The 20,678-nt window shown below is 34.6% G+C and overlaps 2 protein-coding genes across 4 annotated transcripts; one reads left to right on the top strand and one right to left on the bottom strand.

The window, feature by feature from the left end:
- Nucleotides 1-628: 628 nt before the first annotated feature.
- Nucleotides 629-11,482, bottom strand: LOC122603688. Of its 2 annotated transcripts, none has more exons than XM_043776463.1 (18): nt 11,136-11,482; nt 9,997-10,076; nt 9,159-9,209; nt 7,769-8,269; nt 7,033-7,290; nt 6,880-6,945; nt 6,442-6,621; nt 6,111-6,162; nt 5,758-6,033; nt 5,506-5,616; nt 5,113-5,295; nt 4,717-4,992; nt 3,658-4,269; nt 2,703-3,202; nt 2,005-2,065; nt 1,856-1,924; nt 1,168-1,637; nt 629-1,046 (listed from the first exon to the last, which is right to left on the bottom strand). In XM_043776463.1, the coding sequence occupies exons 1-17, from the start codon at nt 11,352-11,354 to the stop codon at nt 1,554-1,556; spliced, it is 3,579 nt and encodes a 1,192-aa protein (XP_043632398.1). In that variant the 5' UTR covers nt 11,355-11,482; the 3' UTR covers nt 629-1,046; nt 1,168-1,553. The 2 variants fall into 2 exon arrangements, with proteins under 2 accessions (XP_043632398.1, XP_043632397.1); XM_043776462.1 differs by having other exon boundaries at nt 629-1,043.
- A 3,215-nt stretch (nt 11,483-14,697) lies between these two features.
- LOC122604057 (EID1-like F-box protein 2) lies at nt 14,698-19,520 on the top strand. 2 transcript variants are annotated; one of them, XM_043776957.1, is made up of 4 exons: nt 14,698-14,806; nt 14,965-15,019; nt 17,158-17,929; nt 19,081-19,520. In XM_043776957.1, exon 3 carries the CDS (start codon nt 17,161-17,163, stop codon nt 17,902-17,904), a length of 744 nt encoding a protein of 247 aa, XP_043632892.1. In that variant the 5' UTR covers nt 14,698-14,806; nt 14,965-15,019; nt 17,158-17,160; the 3' UTR covers nt 17,905-17,929; nt 19,081-19,520. The 2 variants fall into 2 exon arrangements, with proteins under 2 accessions (XP_043632892.1, XP_043632891.1); XM_043776956.1 differs by having other exon boundaries at nt 14,965-15,031.
- Nucleotides 19,521-20,678: the final 1,158 nt, after the last annotated feature.

The following is a 20,678-nucleotide window of genomic DNA, read 5'->3' as shown; positions in this document are numbered from 1 at the left end:
CTTACAACATAGTGGCGTTCCAAAGCAAAATCTCACATACATGTCAATCTTAAGGGTCAAACCTATGACCTGTAGGTAGAACCCTAAATTCATCTACCGAATGATCTAATTTCATTTGCTAGTCCATTACTATTATGCATATTTTGTGTTCACTATGATTCTAAAAAAGAATAATCTTGTGATTACGTTCTATGTTTGTTTATAAGAAAAAAAAAATATGATGTTATCTAAATTAAATAACACTTGATTTATCTTTTTTTTTAAAAACTAACACTTAAATCGACCAAATTAATAAGTGAATATTACTCCAAATTAGCCATATATTGACAGTTAGTATATGTCTAAATGATAACAATAGACCACTTAAAGTTTGTTGACCCAAACAAAATCTGCTTTAATCATTTAACTTTCACTTGAAATAAAGTGGTTGATATTTGGACTGAAAACAAAGGTTCTTCAGAACTCAGTACCTTTGATTGTTAAAAGCAGTTGATTAACCCAAACCAAATATGGAAATCTGGAAACAAAAAGAAATGGTAGGCTGGTAGCATCTTCACTGCTACCAATCTTTAATCATGTCGGCAATATTACTGCAATATAATTCTATGAATGGTGACAAGCCCGACTGTGATGTTAAGTAATTTAAACCAATTTCAACAAAAATTATAGTATATACATTTGAAGAGTGATATTTTGGCAACTATGTTACAAAAATGTGGAGGGTAAAGAACCCTAGAAAGAACGAACTGAAAAACAAAACAAACAACAAACAAAAATCATTTACACATCTAAAGTTATATAAATAAAAGATATGTACTATGTCATGACCCGCACAAAACCCCTTCAAACTTTCCACATATAAATTCACAACTCCAACGTCTATATACTGTGATTGCAGCATCTCGCAACAGCTGGTCAGATGATTATTCTTCAATAAAAAAAATCTTTGAACACAGCAGACCTAAAACTGAAATAAAAAGTCTACTCTCAAGTCTTGTCTTGTACAGAAATAAACACTAATCCTCAACATCGCATGACTTCAACTGCTTGAAAACAATAAGAAATAAATTTCAGTCAGTGGATATGAAGAATCGAGCATAAGCCATGCATATTAGCAAGAATTTATCTGATTTTCAATAGATAAAGGTATAAGAAAGAGTAAAATACCTGAAGAGTATTCCTAACTTGATACTCTGAGAAGAATGTGTACAAGTTGAGATGCAAACTAGTTGTCTTGCGCTCCGTTTATTTATTTCCACAACATACTGGATACAAACTTTCATACCAGCAAAGCAACAAAAAAGACACGTCGGAATGGCTCTCTTCCAACATTTGTACAGAAAAACCAACGAAATTACTCGGCCCGTGATGTAGTCCGGGTGTTTCAGGGTATACAATGTTTGTGAGTAGGTTGACCGAACTAATAACCACCTTTGACCTTGTAATTTCACTGGTTCACTCTAATAACCACCTTTGACCTTGTAATTTCACTGGTTCACTCAGCTGCGAGTCATATAAAAGGGACTCTTTTAAAAAGACAAAATAAGTACAAGCTAATTCCATAATCCTTCACTTGATAATTGGAGAAGACCACGCATCTGAAGGTAAGGATTCTCCAATAACTTCTCATTATTGCTCTGCACATCATAAAAAGGAATCATATATATCTATAGTATATTCGTGCATAAGCAAGTGAGCAGTAGATATAACTGTCAAGTCATATTACATATCTGTCTTTTGTCATCTTCTTTTCAAACCAAGACACTGCTTACTTATTTAACAGTGTTTATATTCATTTCAACTTTTATTATAATTATGATAACTTCTTTGGCTATACTACACTGTAGATCCACACCTGCTGAGCTCTTGATACAAGAGATGATAGTCCACGCTGGTAATTATCTGCCTCTTCAGTCATCATCCTCTGCAACGATTAAATTTGTGTCAAAAAGTTTATCTAGTTATTATGTTATTCCGTAAAAAAGATGGGAATAAATCCTTCACCTTCAAAAGGAAGGTTGACGAAAAATAAGCCACCCTGGAGTCCGTATCATCTAATAGCTCCCTGCCAAATACCATAAGAGCCACTTACAATGCTGTAATTTGTAGTAATGTATGGATACATGATGAGAATCATGAATGATGTAGGTCCAGGGCTAGAACTTAGACCATCATCATATTGTCAAACGTTTGAGTTTGACAACTGACGAGAACGGGTATTACCGTATACCAGACAAATAACAAGAACATCAAGGTTAAGAAAAGCTCTATTTTAATATATCAAATTCAGAAGCAAAACGTAATCTGCTGATAACTGTAAATTAGACCCTTTAAAATACTATATAATTCCTACTACTAATGAGTTTTAGTTGTCTTGTAAAATTACTCTAGACTGGTCTTATAAGTGTATTCTTCGGGCGACTAGTACCTTGCTAGTTTGCCATTTATATTAATATATATTATTTCTGTCGTTCCAAAAAACAAAGAATACTCTAACTCGATGAAGCTTTTATTAACCTTACTTGTTGGAAACACTCTTCATTATCTCTAATGAGTTAAAAAAAATTAAGTAAAAATAAATAAAAACTAGAAAGAAAAAGGTTGAACTAAAAAGAAAAGTCCATTTAACCCTGTGACATATAACCCTATTGACGCGAAGGCATGTTGACCTGTTACCCAACCCACAAAACCTGTAGATTTACCTGAAAAAGTCTTCTCCACCAACTTCTTCAAAAGCTTCTGGATCGGCAGTGCATTTACCAATTAGCAATAAAAGAAGGGTGGATCTGATATCTGATGTGGCACCAGGTAGGTTCCCACCTCCTTTACTACCAACAGAAACACCTAAAGCGATGTTATCGGTAGCGGCAGTCGCTAGTTGAATCAATGGCCAGTAAAACAAATCAAAGGGAACACGTGCAACCAATTGCATCGGAACAATGGCTTGTCCTTGAAGAAGTAATGCCGCCATTGATGTCGTCTCACTAGTAGAATTATTTGTGTCGCTCACAAACCTGCCCTTACAATCTTCCATTGGTTCCCGGCTAAAGTTCTCTTTTGCTGGGAGATCTTCCATGACGCTTGTTTTTTTATTCCAAATTGAGTAATTAAAACTCTTGGAGTTTTGGAATGTGTCTGCTGATGAGGATTTGTTTCCAGGAATAACTTTCAGGCACAATTGAGAAAACAGAATGTCGCACATCTTTAACATAAGAATAAATAAAGAGTTAAAAGTGGGTAACCATGAAATAATAACATAAAATTTGAGCCAAAAATGGACCAATTCGCATCAAATGGGGAACGAATTCGATTATGTCTAATCTTTAACAGGTTTAATTGGAAAAAAATAGCTTACAAGAAAAATGGGTCAGATTAGCTGAAAGTCACCGAAAGGACAACGATGATACAAAACCTCCGTAACCATTATCATTATAAAAATAGATTTCTATTCAAAAAATGATTTTTAACCATGCCTTTGGCACACTTAAATAGCATTAGATACTTTGTGGTCGAAGTTGCAACTATATCCAACCCACCCAGTACAAAATTTGTATGTTTTGATCCGCATTAGTTTCCACACGTCCCCTCATTGTGTTACTTCTAGATAAAGCTATCAAACGAGAGAATATACTGTATCACAACCACTGAAAAATCTACCTTTAAAATATTCATACGATTTGTCTCGTTTATCTGGGCCACCAACGATAATGCGCTGCTCATAATATCTATCACGGCATTTGCCTTGTCAAGACGGGTCTTCCCATGGGCTTCATTGCTAACAGAATGTTGCAACTCGCTCTCATCCAACAAAAACTTGCAGCGCATGAGAAGCCTCTCAAGAACAAAAAGAAAACCCCATCTTATAAGATTATTTTTGGACTTCAGAAGCCCACACATGAGCCAAATGGGTAGTGGAATATCTAACTCGGACGAGTAATCTTTAACCGAAGCAAGAGTAATTCTCTTCTGCATATTCTTTATGTTTGACCATATAGAATCCCCATCGTCGTTTATTTCCGCTATAAGCAAATCGCCCAACCACACATACCCATTCTCACGAATGGCAGCTCGTTCTGAATGAAGAAGAGAATGCAAAGTGGCCCAAGCAAGCTTCACCTTCAAACCATAACTGTTTCTCAATACTCCTTCCTCAAAGCTCTCTAAGTATTTGTAGGATTTTGTTAGTTCTGTCATATGACCAAATTCTTTGTCCAAGTGAGTCAATGATCTTAAAAGTGCATCAAACTTCTCCATGATCTTCTCCAAGAGCTGCAAAAGGAACATAAACATAGAAAAAATCAAACTAGCATCTTGAAACTGTTATATTTGGCAAGAAACTACAATATCATACACTAGAACTATATATCGCAAGCTTAACCCATTTACTTAAAAATTGATATGGATAGAATTGAGTTGCATTGTAACTCCAACCGGTCAAAGTTATAAAAAAAGCTGAAATGAAGCAAACCAAACACGCTGAAAAAGTGCCACTCAAATATTTTGAACCTCCTAAAGAGATTTATTCAAACAAACTCAACGTCACTGCAATGATACAATTTTTGCATTCATATATGGTACATTGATTGGTTATGCCGGTGGAAAACCTCCCCTGCCCGTTTGACGATGCTAAAATTGCTCGTTCTGACCCACCCAACATGTACATTTTGCCACCTCTAATGAGAGCTAATGAATCAAAAAAGAAAGTTTTGCGACTACCATATTGAGTCTTTCACTGTTGGAGTATCTAGGTAACGCAGCAGAAATCGACCTTCTTAAAATATCACCAATGCCTTCTATTCCAAGTTTGACAGAAATATGTAAAGCTTCGGGTGCATCCGCGAGGGTGAGCAATGACGCTATTGGTTGAATTTCATCATTGCTGTACTCTGAAAGTCCATTATGTATGCAACTTTCATTTATTTCATGCACAACGTAGTCAAAAAGCACCAGATACAAATTTTTCCTGCCTTCTCTAGAGTTTGAGATCACTAGCTGTATATGGAGAAGAAAGGAACTATCAGCTCTTGATGTTCATCAATTAAATATGTTCAGAACCAAAAATGGATTATTTAAAAAACCTCCAATACTTGCATTTACTAAGAAATAAATTACCTCAATGAACACAAACTCAATCCCACCAATCAGATCAACCTGATCCACAAGAAAAGTTGGTGTTGATGTGATGGATGACTCAGGGACTTCATAGAACATGTTCGTCAGCATGTTAATTAACTTACAATGAACCAACTCTGCCCACGAGTTTCTCCTGCTAATTTGTATAAGCACTTTAATCACCTGCAAATAGTAAAGATTATGTTTAAGAATATGAATTTCAGCATGAAAACCATTAAGTAGTGTCATATAAGTAAAAAAATGAGCTGCAAATATACATACATATAAAAAAGAAAGTACTATTGTAACTGTTCCTAAGATCAGGTAATTTTATACTTTCATTTGAGTATACAAGGAATGCATCACCACAGAAACTAGGACAAAATAACTTACTCTTATGTCAAGACCTTTTAATCTGCTTTTACGAATTTTGCCTCTGTCACAAACAAAATACAATAAACAGCTGAGGGCAGAAGCCCAAACAGATTCTTCCTTTTCCTCTGCCTGCAAGATATACATTTCTAGAATAAACTTCTCATATACATCATTGGTTTTCTTGCCTGTTACAAGCACTTCCTTAAAACTAAATTAAAAAAATAAAGATGAAAAAGGAAACCACGTGATACTAGAGATTTATTACGATACCTGAACAAGAAAGAGAAGAACTTCATATAAAATTGACAATATCCATGACTCAAAGTTATTTATTGCTGATAAACTTTGGGCCTTAAGGTAATCAGGCTTTCTTGTACCCTGGATTGACAGTTTTTTGTCAAGGTATGGCTCTTGAGTGTATTCTTCCTCAAGGGCGGAAGCATCTTCAGCTATAAGTGGCTCCAATAAATGGCCATGAACCCCGAGGTTCAAAATTAAGTCAAAGGCACGTACTTTTGAGGTCAACTGTGAAGAGCTAAGCATTTCCTGGAAAAGTAACATAGAATAAAATATTAGAAGATGTATTTCGATATAACTATATAACATGTAAAAGGTAACAGAACCTCAAGCATTGATAACATGAGCGGAGCAGCAATTCCAGAGTCCAATACATACCTACAAACAACGTTTCAAGAGCATCAACAAACTCTATAAAGCAAAACTTGCATACATTTCGATGACAATCATTACAAAATTAACTAACATTATGAGGTTTCCCTATTTTGTCCTTATTAAGAGAATTTTAAACACTTTTTTAATAGTTAAACACTCTGCTAAACAATATAGAAACATAAGTTTCATTTGTGCAGCTAACTTTATCATGGAATAACTGCAAATTATGAGTACTGAACTAGTAAACATAACGAACGAACTGATATCAAAACTGAGACGTACATGTCAATTACAAGTTTAATTAAAACGCTCACAGCCACATCCATTGAAGGCTTCCCACTGCTACTGCTTAATTTTGAAGAGATTGTCATCACATTAGCAATTGGAGAAGGTTTTTCTGAGCAAACTGCGGCTATAACTTCTCCCACTTCAACAGGATTCAATTTCAAGGGCTGTTGTTCACTGACAAAACGAATGTACCGAGAGTGAGAGCAAATTTCTTAAACTACATTCAGAACAAAAGAAAGAACTTAATTACTAGTCAAGAAATACATATATGCATCATGTCAAAGAATTATCCCTTTTACCGCAGTAAGAGTTTTCTTTTTGTTCATCACTTGCTAAGTGTTAGTTATCAGATGAACCCAACTTATAAGTATATTAAACTGTACACAAATAAAAAGGCCAATTCACATAAAAAAATCCACCATCCAGTTATACCTATAGTGACGATATTGAAAGAGCGGTCGAGGCCGCGGACGGAAGGTGGTCATCGGAGAATCTTCCCTGCAAAATAAGAATGGCTATAGGTTTTAATAACATGATGACAATAACGCATCATCCAACTATGGGTAAGTTTCCATACAAGCATACCAAATCTGATTAGGGCCCGTCCTGGAACGTTTAGAAGCTGTTATTGCTCTCAAGTGAGCACGGGCAGAGGCAGAATTTGTTACAGTAGTTAGTAATGAAGGCTGTAGCAGTTGATCGAGGTAAGGCATGTCAATGCTACCGAAATTTCTCCAAAATTCACCCTTCATTCTAGCTTCCATGTCGCCTAAAAGAAGAGCGGCGGCACCAACTTCAAGAAAATTGTGCTTACTCATGTCTTGATGGCTCAAAGGACGCTCACTGCACAGTTAGAATTCGTTACAAGAAGACACCATAAAGTAAGAATGGCTTAAAATAATTACAGGTGGAAATTTGGCCCATTTAGCCATGAATTAATTGATTTGGTTGCGCTCAACCTCTAATGAGACAGATAAGCAGCCAACTCAAAAACTTGGTGAAAAAGAGAACATGTTGAAATTTGAAAGGGTCCAAAGTCGCTTAAATCCATTTCTAATGCATACAACCTTCTAAATCATTTTATGCAAAAAATTATATAGGCATTGCATTAAGATACTTTACGTAATTATATTTAACAGCTAGATTTTTAACAAACATTAATAAAACTGAACACAAGCTTTTGAAGTCAAGCCAACTTGCACCAAGAACTACTCATTTCAACCCACACCCATTTTGACATGTTACCTAACCCGCCTTTTTGCAGCCTCTAAAAGTTAAAAAAGCAAAGAAATAATGCATGCAAGCAGAAATATGATAATACCTATCAGAAGACAGCAAAGATGATTGTGGGTCCCCATGCCATCTCCATTTGAAGACATCCCGGGCTATAAAGTCATCCCCTTCAACTCCAACAACATCTTCAGCAATTGGTGAATCCAATACAGACATAGCAGACCCTTCTTTGATCTCAGAAACCTCTTTAACAACTCCTGGACTAATTTGCGAATTAAAAGATTTGCTCATAAGAGAAGATAATGATGGAAGTGGCTGTCTTGATGCAGCAAAAGCTGCGGGTTGGAATGATCTCTTTGGAACATGTTGAGCCACTAGAGAACGAATATAGTTTAGTGATTTCACAAGTCCTCCTGAAGCAAAGCTTGCGACAGGCAAAGGTGATCCATTTAAAGTAGTTGATGAACCACCACTTTGTGGACTCAAAGATTGAGATGCAAGTCTTCTGCTTGGACTAATATCACACTCCATAATTATGTTTAAACAAAACCGATCAATTTCTAGTAGGGTTTCCTCACTGGGTTTATATCTGCAAAAGAATAAAGAGAAAACGAATCAGTCTCTGTCACTAACAATTTTACATGTCATGTAAGTTTCTTCTCAAACTTTAAAACCTTTTTATTTATTTTATGTCTCAGATATATCGTGTAAACAGATGAGGTTTTCCATGTTCATGTTACCCGGCCACCTGCGTTGGGAAAGTCTTTTTGATTTAGATGTATGCGACCTTATCTGAGTGTCTACATGGCCGTTTCCTATCCCTTTCCTTGGCCAGTCCCAAGATGTTACCTAGTGAAATTTGAACCTACGACCTCTTGTGAAGAAACCAGGTCTCCTGAGAACTTTAAGGTTGTTGTCTCAAACATATTATGTGAATAAGCCAATTGTATATTTCTACTAGAACAAGATGGTAGAAGTATGCATGAACGTATATTTGTGATAGTTCCCTTGACAGAAAAGAAGACCAAAAGGTTCCAATATAATATAGTTTTCACCACCTTTAGCCCCAACTAAAGCAAGAGCTAAAATTTCTAAAACTTACACAATAAAACTCAACAATATTTTGCCAGTATTAGTTTCACTCGGCTTGTTACTAGTTCAATTGTCAGTTTTGTCAGTTCAGACCAATAATAAGTACTATTATAATCGGCTTTTAGAAAGTAACGGTCCGAAAGTAACGGTCCCTAAAGTACGTACACTTCCAATAAGAAAAGCCGAAAATATATCAATGCTAGTCAAATACATCTGAACTGGCAATTTTATTTTATTGCCCATGTAAATGTCTTTCAAGCCCAAAAGGCATATATAATAATCAATCTACATATCAAGTGATAAACTTTAGAAGTGATATTATCTTCTTTGAAGAAGGTAATTGATCCACTCATAAGAGAGATAAGCTGCACAAAAACATCACATACCTTAGGAGATAACGCTTTAAAAGAGCCACACACCTTGCAACCACCGCGGGACTGTTACAGACAAAAAAAATGTATCAGAGGGTAACAATCTTGTGTGCTAGGCCTTTGATGAACATAACGGATCCATATTTATGTCACATTCAACGCTCTCATGAAACCATGATAGAATAGTAGAATAGTTGATAAGACCTCAAGTATAATTCCTCCTGGCATGCTTTTTCACAAGTCTACCACAAACATGGTTTATTGCTTACAAGTCATCTAGGTTAACAATGATGGCGACTATAAAGCCTATTCGATACTTATAATTGTTGGTGATAAGATCAAGCTAGCTAGCTATGACAAATTCTTTCAGCAGGATATAAGACCATTAAAAATAAGAAAAAGAATTTTTTTATAACATATTACCAGTACTGTTGATGCATCGTTACAAAGAGAAATAAACAAAAACCCTAGTGAGTAGTGAATACTGATATAAAAAGAAATAAAATCAATTCTTAGGTTCTGTAACAGTCTTCGACAACTAAACTGTATAACATAATGTTATCGATTATTACCATACTTAACTGATCTTGTGCAGTAGTTGTGCTAAAAAATTCACAAGCCATATATTGTTCTCAAAATGTTGAGGAGTATGTCCAGGGTAAACTATATGGTTGTACCTCGAACATTAAAAGTACGAGGGCCAATACTTTGAAAGCAAACAAGTATATAGCACTTAATGCAGTATTCAAGCACCTAGATGTATATAATACATACAAAAAGGTAAGTATATGTGAAGCATTTAATAAAGTATTAGATGAATTTCATGATAATTAACAAAAAAAATGTTGAAAACCTTCGTTCTCTCTCTGCAAGTGTGTGCTCTAATATCACACCATAGGCGAGATCAGTGGTTGCATGAGATGCTAAATAGTCCTGCCAAGGAGAAAGTAAATCTTATCAATATCTCAGAACAGGTTGTATTGTTCGTAGGTGAATTACATCTTTAAACAAAACAACTATATTTTTATTGCTACTTACCATTGCTTACAAATATTAGTAAGTTTACAAAAAGTCCAACCACAAGCAATTAACACTGGTGAAATTTATTTCAGATGTTAAACGGTGGCAATAATAATCTATCTCCACCAACTTTATCACCGTGTAACAGAATGAAGTTTTAAAAAACTAAACTATGTGATGTTGTGAGTGAACCCAATTCATGAAAGCTTCAACATCTATAACTCTCTTGATTCATGATTTTATATTAGGTTAAAGAAATTAATAAAGGTAAATTAAAAAAAGTCTTGACCTCACCCCGTACGTCATACCACCCCACCTCTCCTGTCTATGTAAAATGACATAAATAACTTACAATTAAGGTTCATGTAACCAAAACTAAGTTAAAATATCAATCAGTTTGGATGATCCCGGTTTACAACAATACTAACACGGGTTAGGAAAGAAAAAAACATATGCGTAAATGTGCTAGTCTCTGAACTTGTGTGTTGACCAAGCCCGTAGAAATAACATACCATAACCGTCACATCTTTTGTTTACTTCCTTCTGACGTAATAGTTTTGCAATTACTATGAAGAATACATAAAAGGAAACTATCTATACTCGAACTAAATGACATTAAAAACAAAAAGTTTCTAACGGAAAAGTACACCGTTGACACGACTAACATATCATAACATAAACAATTTCTTCAATATGCTTATAACTAAACCTGCAAGTAAAACTCTTTCAGCTTTAAACCCTAACTATTCCCCAAATTACGCGAAACCATTCAAAATTCGCAAAGTAACCCGCTTTTTTCCGCATTTAAGCATTGTATGTATACTACAACAGATACAATCATAAATCCCCAATCAGTAACAATAAAAACCCTAAGATGCCCAATTATTACAATAACAATGTACGTATATATATAGATATAACAATTATACAATCCAAATCAAAAACCACGGATCTGAACAATTTGATACATACCCGAAGAGTTCTGGAAGCTTCAGATACAACAGCGGAAGAGCTGCCATGGACGGAGAGAAGAGCAGAAGAAAGACAATCGGCAATTGCACGGCGAAGCGGCTCCGGCGGTTTTTTGGAAGATGAAGATCTGATAGCCCTAGAAAGACCACCAACGCCGCCTAATTGTAACCTGGAGCTTGTAGCGGGGCTACGAGGACCACTGTTGAAGCTCGTCGACATCGTTTAAATCATATATATATATATATATATATGTATTAATTACAGATTGTTATTATGGATATAGCGTCAGGTATGTAATAACTATGTGAAGAAGAAGAAGAAAGATACAGTTGTTCTCTCCAGTCTCCTCACATATTCTTTTCACCAATGGAAAAAGGTAAATTTTAGTAACATAGTCAATAGAATCAATTTATTTTAAACAAAAAATGTGAATTACTTATGAATAATAAACATAAAAATAATACATATTAATCATCCACATATTTATAAATTATTACATTAAACTTTTCAAATGATTTTTAAGGTTGTTCAAGTCCAAGAAATAACTCAAGATCGGACCGAAAACCGATTACGGGAAAATCCAAGATTGAGAACCAGACCAACTATCTTGGTTTACTTCATATTCGGGTTTAAAAAATTTGACAGAAAACTAATAAACTTAACATGAGAAACGAGTTATGAGAATTAAAAAGGGCTGAGTTATGAATGAAAACTATGACGAATATATTTCACGTTATAAAAAACAAGTTGGTAATAATATTTACAACTGTGAGTAACTTTTACATATCAATCATTTATATTATGGGTGTTCGTAGACCGGTTTGGTTTGGTTTTGACTAAATCTCAAACCAAACCGTCAATTCCGATTTCAACATGTATCAAACCAAACCAGACCAACTATATTGTCTGACCGAACTAGACCAAACCATGTAAGTCGGTCCGGTTTGACGATTTTCAAGTTTTTTATTTTTCTTTTATTTATTTTGTATATTGTTTAATTTGAGAAACGTATAACTAATTATAAATTCGAAATATAAGTGTATTCTTTATCAGTGTCGCCCCAATTATTATAGAGGGTTAAACGGTTGCTTTGGGCCACCATATATACAAGGCCCCAAATTCTTTTGTAGTTTAGACTTTCTAGACTTTTGTATAAAATAGATATGCGGCATATATTTTGTCCCTTGTATTATCTTTTTTTTCTTTCATAGTAATATTTTCATGGGATGAACATATGCACCTTTGTTTTTTACTAATTAATGAGATCTTAAAGCACAATGAAAGGCACTAATGTAGGTGCTTTTTACAGTAATTAGGTAAAACTATACCCTAAAATTAATTTTCGCTTAAGGTCTCTAAAATGTTTGAGCCGACACTTTATAATGAAACTCTAAAGAACTTGGAACATAAAAATATTTATTTTCGTAACATGTTTAAGTTTTATGACTTTAGAAAAAGTCGTCTTCTTTCCGGGTTGTAAAAGTATGAAGTACAGTACAGTCCGGTTCGGTTTTCGTCGTTATTTCTTTGCTCAAACTATAACTGAACCATATATTCCGGTTTTTCAAAACTTAAACCACCAAACCAGACTTTAACAACTCAATCCGCCAAACCAATCAAAGTACCGCGGTTTGGTCTGGGTTAACCTGATCGACAGTTTGATGAGCATCCCTGATCTATATATTGTTCTATGACCTCATCATGCTACGTGTACACTAGGTCAGTACGATATATTTTTAGTTTTTACGTACAAATGTATATAATATATATTATTCAAAATAAGTAAATTCCTTTGTTGTATGTAATTTCATTCATTGCTCTATCATCCACTACCGGAGACTTAAAGTGTCATTTCATGAACCGACTCGCCATTTACATGACATGAGATCATCATGTGTTCTAGCTTTCTTCACAAACTATTATTAGCTTATAATTATAAATATCTTATATGAATGGACTTAATCATATCATAACTAACTAATCATATTTAAGAATTTAGGGTTATTGGTGAAATTTGGAGAAAAAAATGATAGAAAAAAATACGAGGAAATCACATATATGATTGGAGCTAGAGTTAGCATATCAAATACTCTAAAAAATAAAAACACTAACAAACAACTTTATTTAAAAGCTACAACTTACAACTTCAACTATAATGTACAACTAGCAGTTACAACAACAATTACTTTTAACAAAACAAATCCAACATATGAGAGGTAAAGGTATACTGCCAAAACTATTAATTGGTAAGTTTTTGCAACAAATATAAACACATGACAATGTTTCACACAAATACGATTTTTTTTTGTCAAAGCTTGCCAAAAACCAAGGTGTAGTGCCAAAACTAACAAAGCCACAAAGCTAAAACATGACCAGAATTACTAAAAGTTGTTAGAAAACATAAATGTAAAAAGAATTGTAAACAAATTTGGGCTCAGAAATTGGGAGTCGGTAATTTAGAAGTTGAAGATGCCATGGCTGAACCCGAAGGCTTACCTTGCCAAGATACGTTCCCGATAATATGAGTCACATTTTTACGAACATTGTCATCATCATCGCCCATTTAACAAAAACCAACAACCTAATTGTTCAACGATATCATCATCGACAACACATTAGTTTTCTGGCCACATATTGCTTTAATGAAAGAAAATACGACAACAATACAACAGAACAAACAAATTTCGGCAACACTACCGCTAACACGATCAAGCTAATCAAACTCACGGAACTAACAAAAAAAATATTAGTAAATAAGCATAAACAGTAAACAATGAGGTCGCCAAAAAACTACATATCATATGGCAGACGATGGAATAAAACCCCAAACAAGGACATGCAAAACCCCAAACAATAAGATGTAAAGCCACAAAACTGAAAGCTATGCAAGCCTCCCAAATGGAGAAAACAAAGCTTCGATGAAAAAGTAAAAAGAGTTTCAGATCTCGTTGGAAAAGTAAAAGTGTACTTTAGGAGCATTGACTAATCGGTTCCGACATCGTTTCTGGCAATACAAGCCAAGAAAAACATAATATTAGCCTCGAAATCGAAAAATCCCCAATTATAAATTTAGCCTCAAAATCGAAAACCTCCAATACAAGTCAAGAATAACATAATATTTGGTTGACATTACAACCGAGAAATAAAACTGTCACATAGCACACTCCCACCGTTCACAAGCATTGACAAAATAGAGTCGATATATATAACATGTGCTACTTGCTAATATTAGCCGGAGAAGATGGTATAAGGGAACCGATGTGCCGATAGAAAGACTAATGAGTAAACCGACTATACACTTAACCTTAACAACATTTTATAATTAAAGAAAACTGAAAAGAAAAAGAAAATGCCAACTGGTTATACGATGACTTGGATGGGTTTCCATACACCTTCACAATCCAATTACAATCCTCCACCTCATCAGTAGTCCCACATCACCGACAGACTTTGTCATCATTCCTACGTTAAAATAACCCACATGTCATTTTATCACTTTCTTTAATAATACTCTCAGACAGTACCAAAATAAATATAGTTTATTTTCATCCAATCAAGATATTCAGATATTTCAGATATATTTTACGATACATACAATACAATACAATATACATACAACTTCAAGAAATCCCCTTTCCCCAAAATTCACTCCCAACAAACGCTAATAAAAGGTGAGGTCTTTTTCAATCAAGATTCAACCTTTGCATGTTTCTGATTTTTAAGATTTAATGGGGTTAAATATGCATAAAAATTTGTTTGATTTTTATTGATCTTGAAATGTGACTTAAAAAACCCTAATTTGTTTAATGGTTGATTTAATTTTTTACAGGTGGGTTAAATCTTGATGGGTGTTTTTTGAAAGTTGGTGTTGCGTATGAGCAGAGGTGAGAAACATGGCAAGTATTTAACTTTGATCATTTTGTGCAGATTATTTATTTATTTTTTTAATTATCAAGATTTTTTTTTCTCTATTATCTCTGATCGCATTCTTTATCTACCCAACAATTTCTTTTAGGTATGTCGTCTTTATATCTGTATATGGCTATTAATTTGTTAGTTCCCCCAGAGGCCCAGACTACCTGTTATTTATTTACAATAATTATTAATAATTAGTTTGAATTTCAGACACCTTACATATAGTATAGACTATAGAAGAGAAATGTATTACCTGGGATTGGTTGATGGAATTTAACATAGTCGGTTTCAAGGTCATTCTTAGTTTTTTTATGCCTTGGGCAAACATACTATTTCAACATTATAAGTTGGTATCTTTTATTCATGCTATAGGATGTTAGATATAAATGTCAATCTCCTTATTATGTAGTTATGTTCTATTTGTTTGATATTGTCTTTTAAACAACTTTTATTCATCCAATTTTAAATAAAAAAATTTACAAATAATATCTTTGCAAAGTAACAAAAGTGATAGTACTATCTTGTAGATAACGGGGTTTTTGTAGAAAATGGGTTATAAATAATTTCAGCAAAAAGCTGTCATCTTCATTAAATCTAGGACGAATTTGAAGATTGGGGGTGGCTTGAATGGTAAAGTTTTAGGAATTATGAGCCTTGTACATTAAAAAGAATGGCCAATTTTTTTTTTTGGGAGGGGGGGGGGTGGGTAAGCACCGGCCACCCCCTGCTGTCTCCGCTATTGCTTCCATTGGATTAAAATTCGGATTCCTCAGGGGCAAATACTCTGTGAAACTTCAGGTCTAAGTTTTGAATTTGAACTGGCATAGTGTGTGTGCGATGTGGCAACAACAGAGAGTTTTGGGCAGGATCTAGATTTTTTCAAAAGAAAACGTTCGATTATTTTAGCTGTGATTGACATTGATGCGATGATAGCCGGATATGGACGACGGTGTTTGTGCTCCGAGAGAGAGTGATGTATTGTATTTAGATCGGGCTAGAAAAGTAGGTGGTGTTGTTGTGATTGCTATTACTTAATCTGATAATTTCTAAAGGGGAGTGTTTCTTATGATTTAGATAGTACCAATATAGGTAGGTACTGCCACTTCCTTTGGAAATTGTCTTTGTTGGGAAGGTCTAAACTTTTCTGAACTACATGGAAATTACTTTGCAAGAACCCTATGGATTCTTTGGATGGCTGGACCCTAAGTTAAACAAAACAGGTAAACTGTAAACGTGTACTTTTAGGTATCATGGGGGACCGGTGATGAATTACCGAGTCTGCATTGGTGTCTTCTCTGACTTATCGAGATGCGCAGTCTGGCTTTAGATTGACATGTTTACCAGTAATAACATGATTCTATCATAGCAGATTGATCATATTGCCAGGCCTTTTTTTTACTAATAGTTTGCTACCTGAGATACATTTATATATTTAATTGGCCCGTTAAACTATAATCCGAGATACATTTGAGAATAACCTGACCGAATAAGTTTACAATCTCATTTTTCAGCCTGTCCACTGCAGCCTGCTTCACTCCTTTTAGGTTATATGTGTGTGTGTGTAAAGCATTCCCAAAAGTTATCTCACTTGAGAGCTTTAATCTGCTTGGGAAATCAGTTTTAAAGTGAAGAAATGGCCTACTCTGTCTGACCAATTTTTTTTTTTTTTTTTGCTTTATGAGGGTACGGGAGAGATCTCTGTTTAGTGTTAAGGTGTGAATTTCAACCCAATTACTGTTAAATGGGTCAATTTGAGATGTAAATTTTATCACCATTGGGTCAAAAGGGTAGTTCATTTAAATTGTATCTTAGTAGCACAAAATTCCTTCAATTAGTTTACTCAAATAGTTTTTTTAGCTGACTTAATATAACAGGAAGACATGGATAAGAAGTATTTAGGCATGAACCATCTATCTATCTCATAGAATTTTTTGCGCTTCGGTTTAACTTTGCATTAATACCCGAGAAAGCTTTGTTTCTTAATACCAAACAACACGCCTTGTGACCTGGGGGTTCACTGAACAGTTATATTATTAAGCTATGCACTATATGACACTTTCATTCAGATTTAACTTTTTCTTGTGGTATTTCTTATAATATACTGCAGACAATGATCGTAACCAAGCAGTACCGATGCATACACTCTGCAAGCTGTATGTGCACAAAAGGGCATTTGAGTGAAGACGTTATCTTTCTACTTCTTCAACATTTGAACTGGAATCCTAAAATAATCGCGACACTTTCTTGTGTCTGCAAATGGTTTGATGATCTTGTGAAAAGAGTACTCTGGAAAGAGTTTTGTAGAACACGGGCCCCCAAAATGATGCAGGATCTTCAATCTAGTGGGAGTCACAGTGTTGATGGAAACTGGAGTGCACTTGGGAAGCTTCTTATATATTGTTCCGGATGCAAAAAGGATGCTCTGTTTAATAAAATTCACATTCCTGGTCACTTTGCTTATAGGACTCGGTTCTCCAGAACTTCTGGAAAAAGCTTTCTTCTGCCAAACTGCCGAACTGATGTTTTATATGTATCAGACCCGTGTGAGCACTTAGACCAAGGAGAAGGGGATGTGGGTTTCTTTCGTGGGGTGTTCAAGTCATTTGCTACATCAAAGGTGCGGAAGATGCTTGTTAGAAGGGGTGCTAAATTTCATCCTACAGAATTTTGCCCTTATTGTAAAGGGAAATTGTGGAGCATGATGCAGGCTAAGATGATTCCACAAAGTGCCAGCTGTCGGTTGGGTGCGTATGAAGACTGTATTGAGTACTATGTGTGTCTCAATGGACATGTTCTTGGTGTTTGTACACTTTTGCCGTTGTCTGATTCAGAAGAGGTGTCGGAATTGGATTGACATGATATCCTAACAGGTCATTCAGGTAATACATTTTGCTAAATTGCTAGGAAAGTTTTATTATCTCAAAGTTAACTATAGTATAATTATATGACTGTTTAGAGGATGATGTGAATATATAATAAGTATTAGTGGTTTTTATGCTCTCTTGTTTTACTTCAAACTGATAGAATGGTGTATGTGGCATTGCATTTTCAGAGTGATAAGAGCAAAATCAAGAATAAATTATGTAATTAGGTAATCATCTAGTTGACTAGTTACGGTTAAATTGATTATTGCTAGTGAAGAATCAAATTCAGAAAGTCAGTTTATTGGATAATCTGGCAATTGTACATTTATCCATACTGTTATACAAAATATTCATTTTGTAATGCCCTTTAAAAAAAAAAGTAATGGTCTTAAAGTTAAGGAGGGTGGATCCCCAGCACTTGTAACATCCGTTGAAAAATCTTAGCCTTTGGATGTTTTAACTTTTAAGCCTATAACCGATTAACCGAGCACCACCCTTACTCCATCTTATCAAACAAACACACAATCTGACACACACACACACGCACTAACACCACCAGTAAAACAACACACCAAAGCCCCTCTTTTCTCTTCACTTTTCAACATCACCGACTTTTTCCTCCAAAATTCTTCTTTTGGCTGTTGCGACTGCATTCCATGGGTAAATGGCTAGTCTCGATAATTAGTTTTTTTAAGTACTGCACGTTCAAATTTGATCTATTTGGTCATCAATAACTGGAAAATCAAAAATCAGATTTTGCCAAATATTTCAAATTAACACTTTCGCTTCATGTCTCAATGATCACTTTAGATACACAACCACCTCATGTTCAGTTTGGAACTCCACATCTGACATCTGTTTACAGTTAAAATTTATTTGCTTCATTTTCTGTGAGTTTTTGTAGGGTTATACTATATATGAATCTCTAATTGCAATTATCCGTCAGGGTTAGGACTTCCTCCATTTACAACTGAGGGTTAAAAGTATAATTGTCTGGCTATTTTAGTAGGATTAAACATGTATTAAAATCTCTAATTATTATTCCCCTTTTATGATCAGGAATGTCGATTATTCTTACATACTCTTGTAAATGGTGATATTTGTCTTCCAATTATATCTATTATGGCACATAATCGTTGCTAATATGTTTCTTGCTCCTTGGTCAGGTACTTGATTGTGGACTACCTGTTTGGTAACGATTGTAAGATGGTCACTGGTCAGAAACGTGCATTCAGCTGCCTATGCAACCTCTTGTTCCGGTCCAGGCTGCAATCGTTTGTTGTGATATATTTTTATTAGATGCGGTACTGTTTCTTGTACTACTTTATTGCTGGTAGATGGATCAAAAAAGATGTCACTGTTAATTATATTGATGCAAAAGGTTGATGGCTGTGTACTCCGTTGTACGTGTTACTATCTGTGTATATGGGAGCGAATGCAGATTCAATGTGTAATGTGGTATACACTCGGTTTAGCAAACAGATGAATTGGCTGTCTCCATCTTTCAACAACTTTTATTGTCTCTTACGGGTAACTTCCCCTGATGGGTGTATTTTATGTATACACTTGGTTTCAAAAGACAGTGCATAGGCGGTTCTACTTTTAATACCTTGTACTATTGACTATTGAGTTGTGGTCCATAGGTTATTGTATTTGAGTGTCTATTTTTTTTAGGTAAAAGGTCGTCACCCTTGGTTAGAATAGTGTCTATTATTTTGAGATATGTAGTTTGCAGTCAGTGGCGGAACGAGTGACCCGTACCACAAGTTTTTCACACCAACCTACACTACAAATAATGTTGTATTTGTTTACAATTCTAGTTAATGTGAATAAATTAAAAAATTTGTCATATTTTTATGTGTGTAAAAATATGAAGAACTAAAAGTGTGTAGGAAATTAATCCACACTTAAAAGTGTGGTATTCTATAAGTTTACAATTTTAAGTGTGGATTAATTTCTACACATTTTTAGTTCTCCATATTTTTACACACATAAAGGCGTGACAAATTTTTTAATTTGTTTACGCTAATTAAAATTATGGACATATGCAATAACTATAACGAGTAGTGGTTTCACACTAACCTAGTATCTTGATAGAACACAGAATGTTTCATAAAAGTTGACACTACATAGGTTGAATGGACACTAGTTCAGTCTGACCTTACCTTCAAAGTCAAAGTAGTTCCCTTGTTTGCTGTCATGGTTGCACCACGTGGTTTGATTCATTGTAATGTATTGTTCGTTCATTATGTATTATCGCAATATTCATTTGGAAAGTTATTACTAAGCTATCTTAGAAGTTCGAACACGTGTATTATCTGTTAATAAACATATCATCAATCAATAATATCAAGATGTCGCTAATATTGTATGTTGTGTACTATAATAATACAAGAATGTTGTCATAAAACTATCAGGTTTTGGACAAAGTATGTTAATTTCACTATTTTGAACGGATATCGGTGGTACATGTCTGGTTAGTTTCTTTTCCTTTTCTGATAATTGTTACTCCATATAATTTTCCAGACAATATCAATTGGGGATTGAGATTAAAGTTGTACACAACTTGGTTCAAAATTTTGTACATTAGATTAAAATCAATTGTTAAGATAAAAGTTGGATCTTCTTGTAAACCTTCGTAATAAATTTTTTGTCATGCGAACCAAAAAGAATGATGGCCTTGGCCGTTGGGTTGTACCAAATATAAAACCAATTGGATTTTGAGGATTTTTATCCATCAATTGGGTGGGTTTGTCAGAGAAGA

Source organism: Erigeron canadensis, chromosome 6 (assembly GCF_010389155.1).
Source record: "Erigeron canadensis isolate Cc75 chromosome 6, C_canadensis_v1, whole genome shotgun sequence".
NCBI lineage: Eukaryota > Viridiplantae > Streptophyta > Magnoliopsida > Asterales > Asteraceae > Erigeron > Erigeron canadensis.
The sequence above is the reverse complement of the archived record's forward strand: the minus strand, read 5'-3'. Positions and strand labels throughout refer to the sequence as shown.

Excerpts from the sequence above, each read along its gene's own strand:
- LOC122603688 (XM_043776463.1), bottom strand. The coding sequence starts at position 11,354 with ATGTCGACGAGCTTCAACAGTGGTCCTCGTAGCCCCGCTACAAGCTCC. Across the intron at positions 4,993-5,112 it reads TTGAGTTTGTGTTCATTGAG|CTAGTGATCTCAAACTCTAG; the intron begins GTAATTTATTTC and ends CTCCATATACAG. Across the intron at positions 3,203-3,657 it reads ATCGTATGAATATTTTAAAG|ATGTGCGACATTCTGTTTTC; the intron begins GTAGATTTTTCA and ends CTTATGTTAAAG.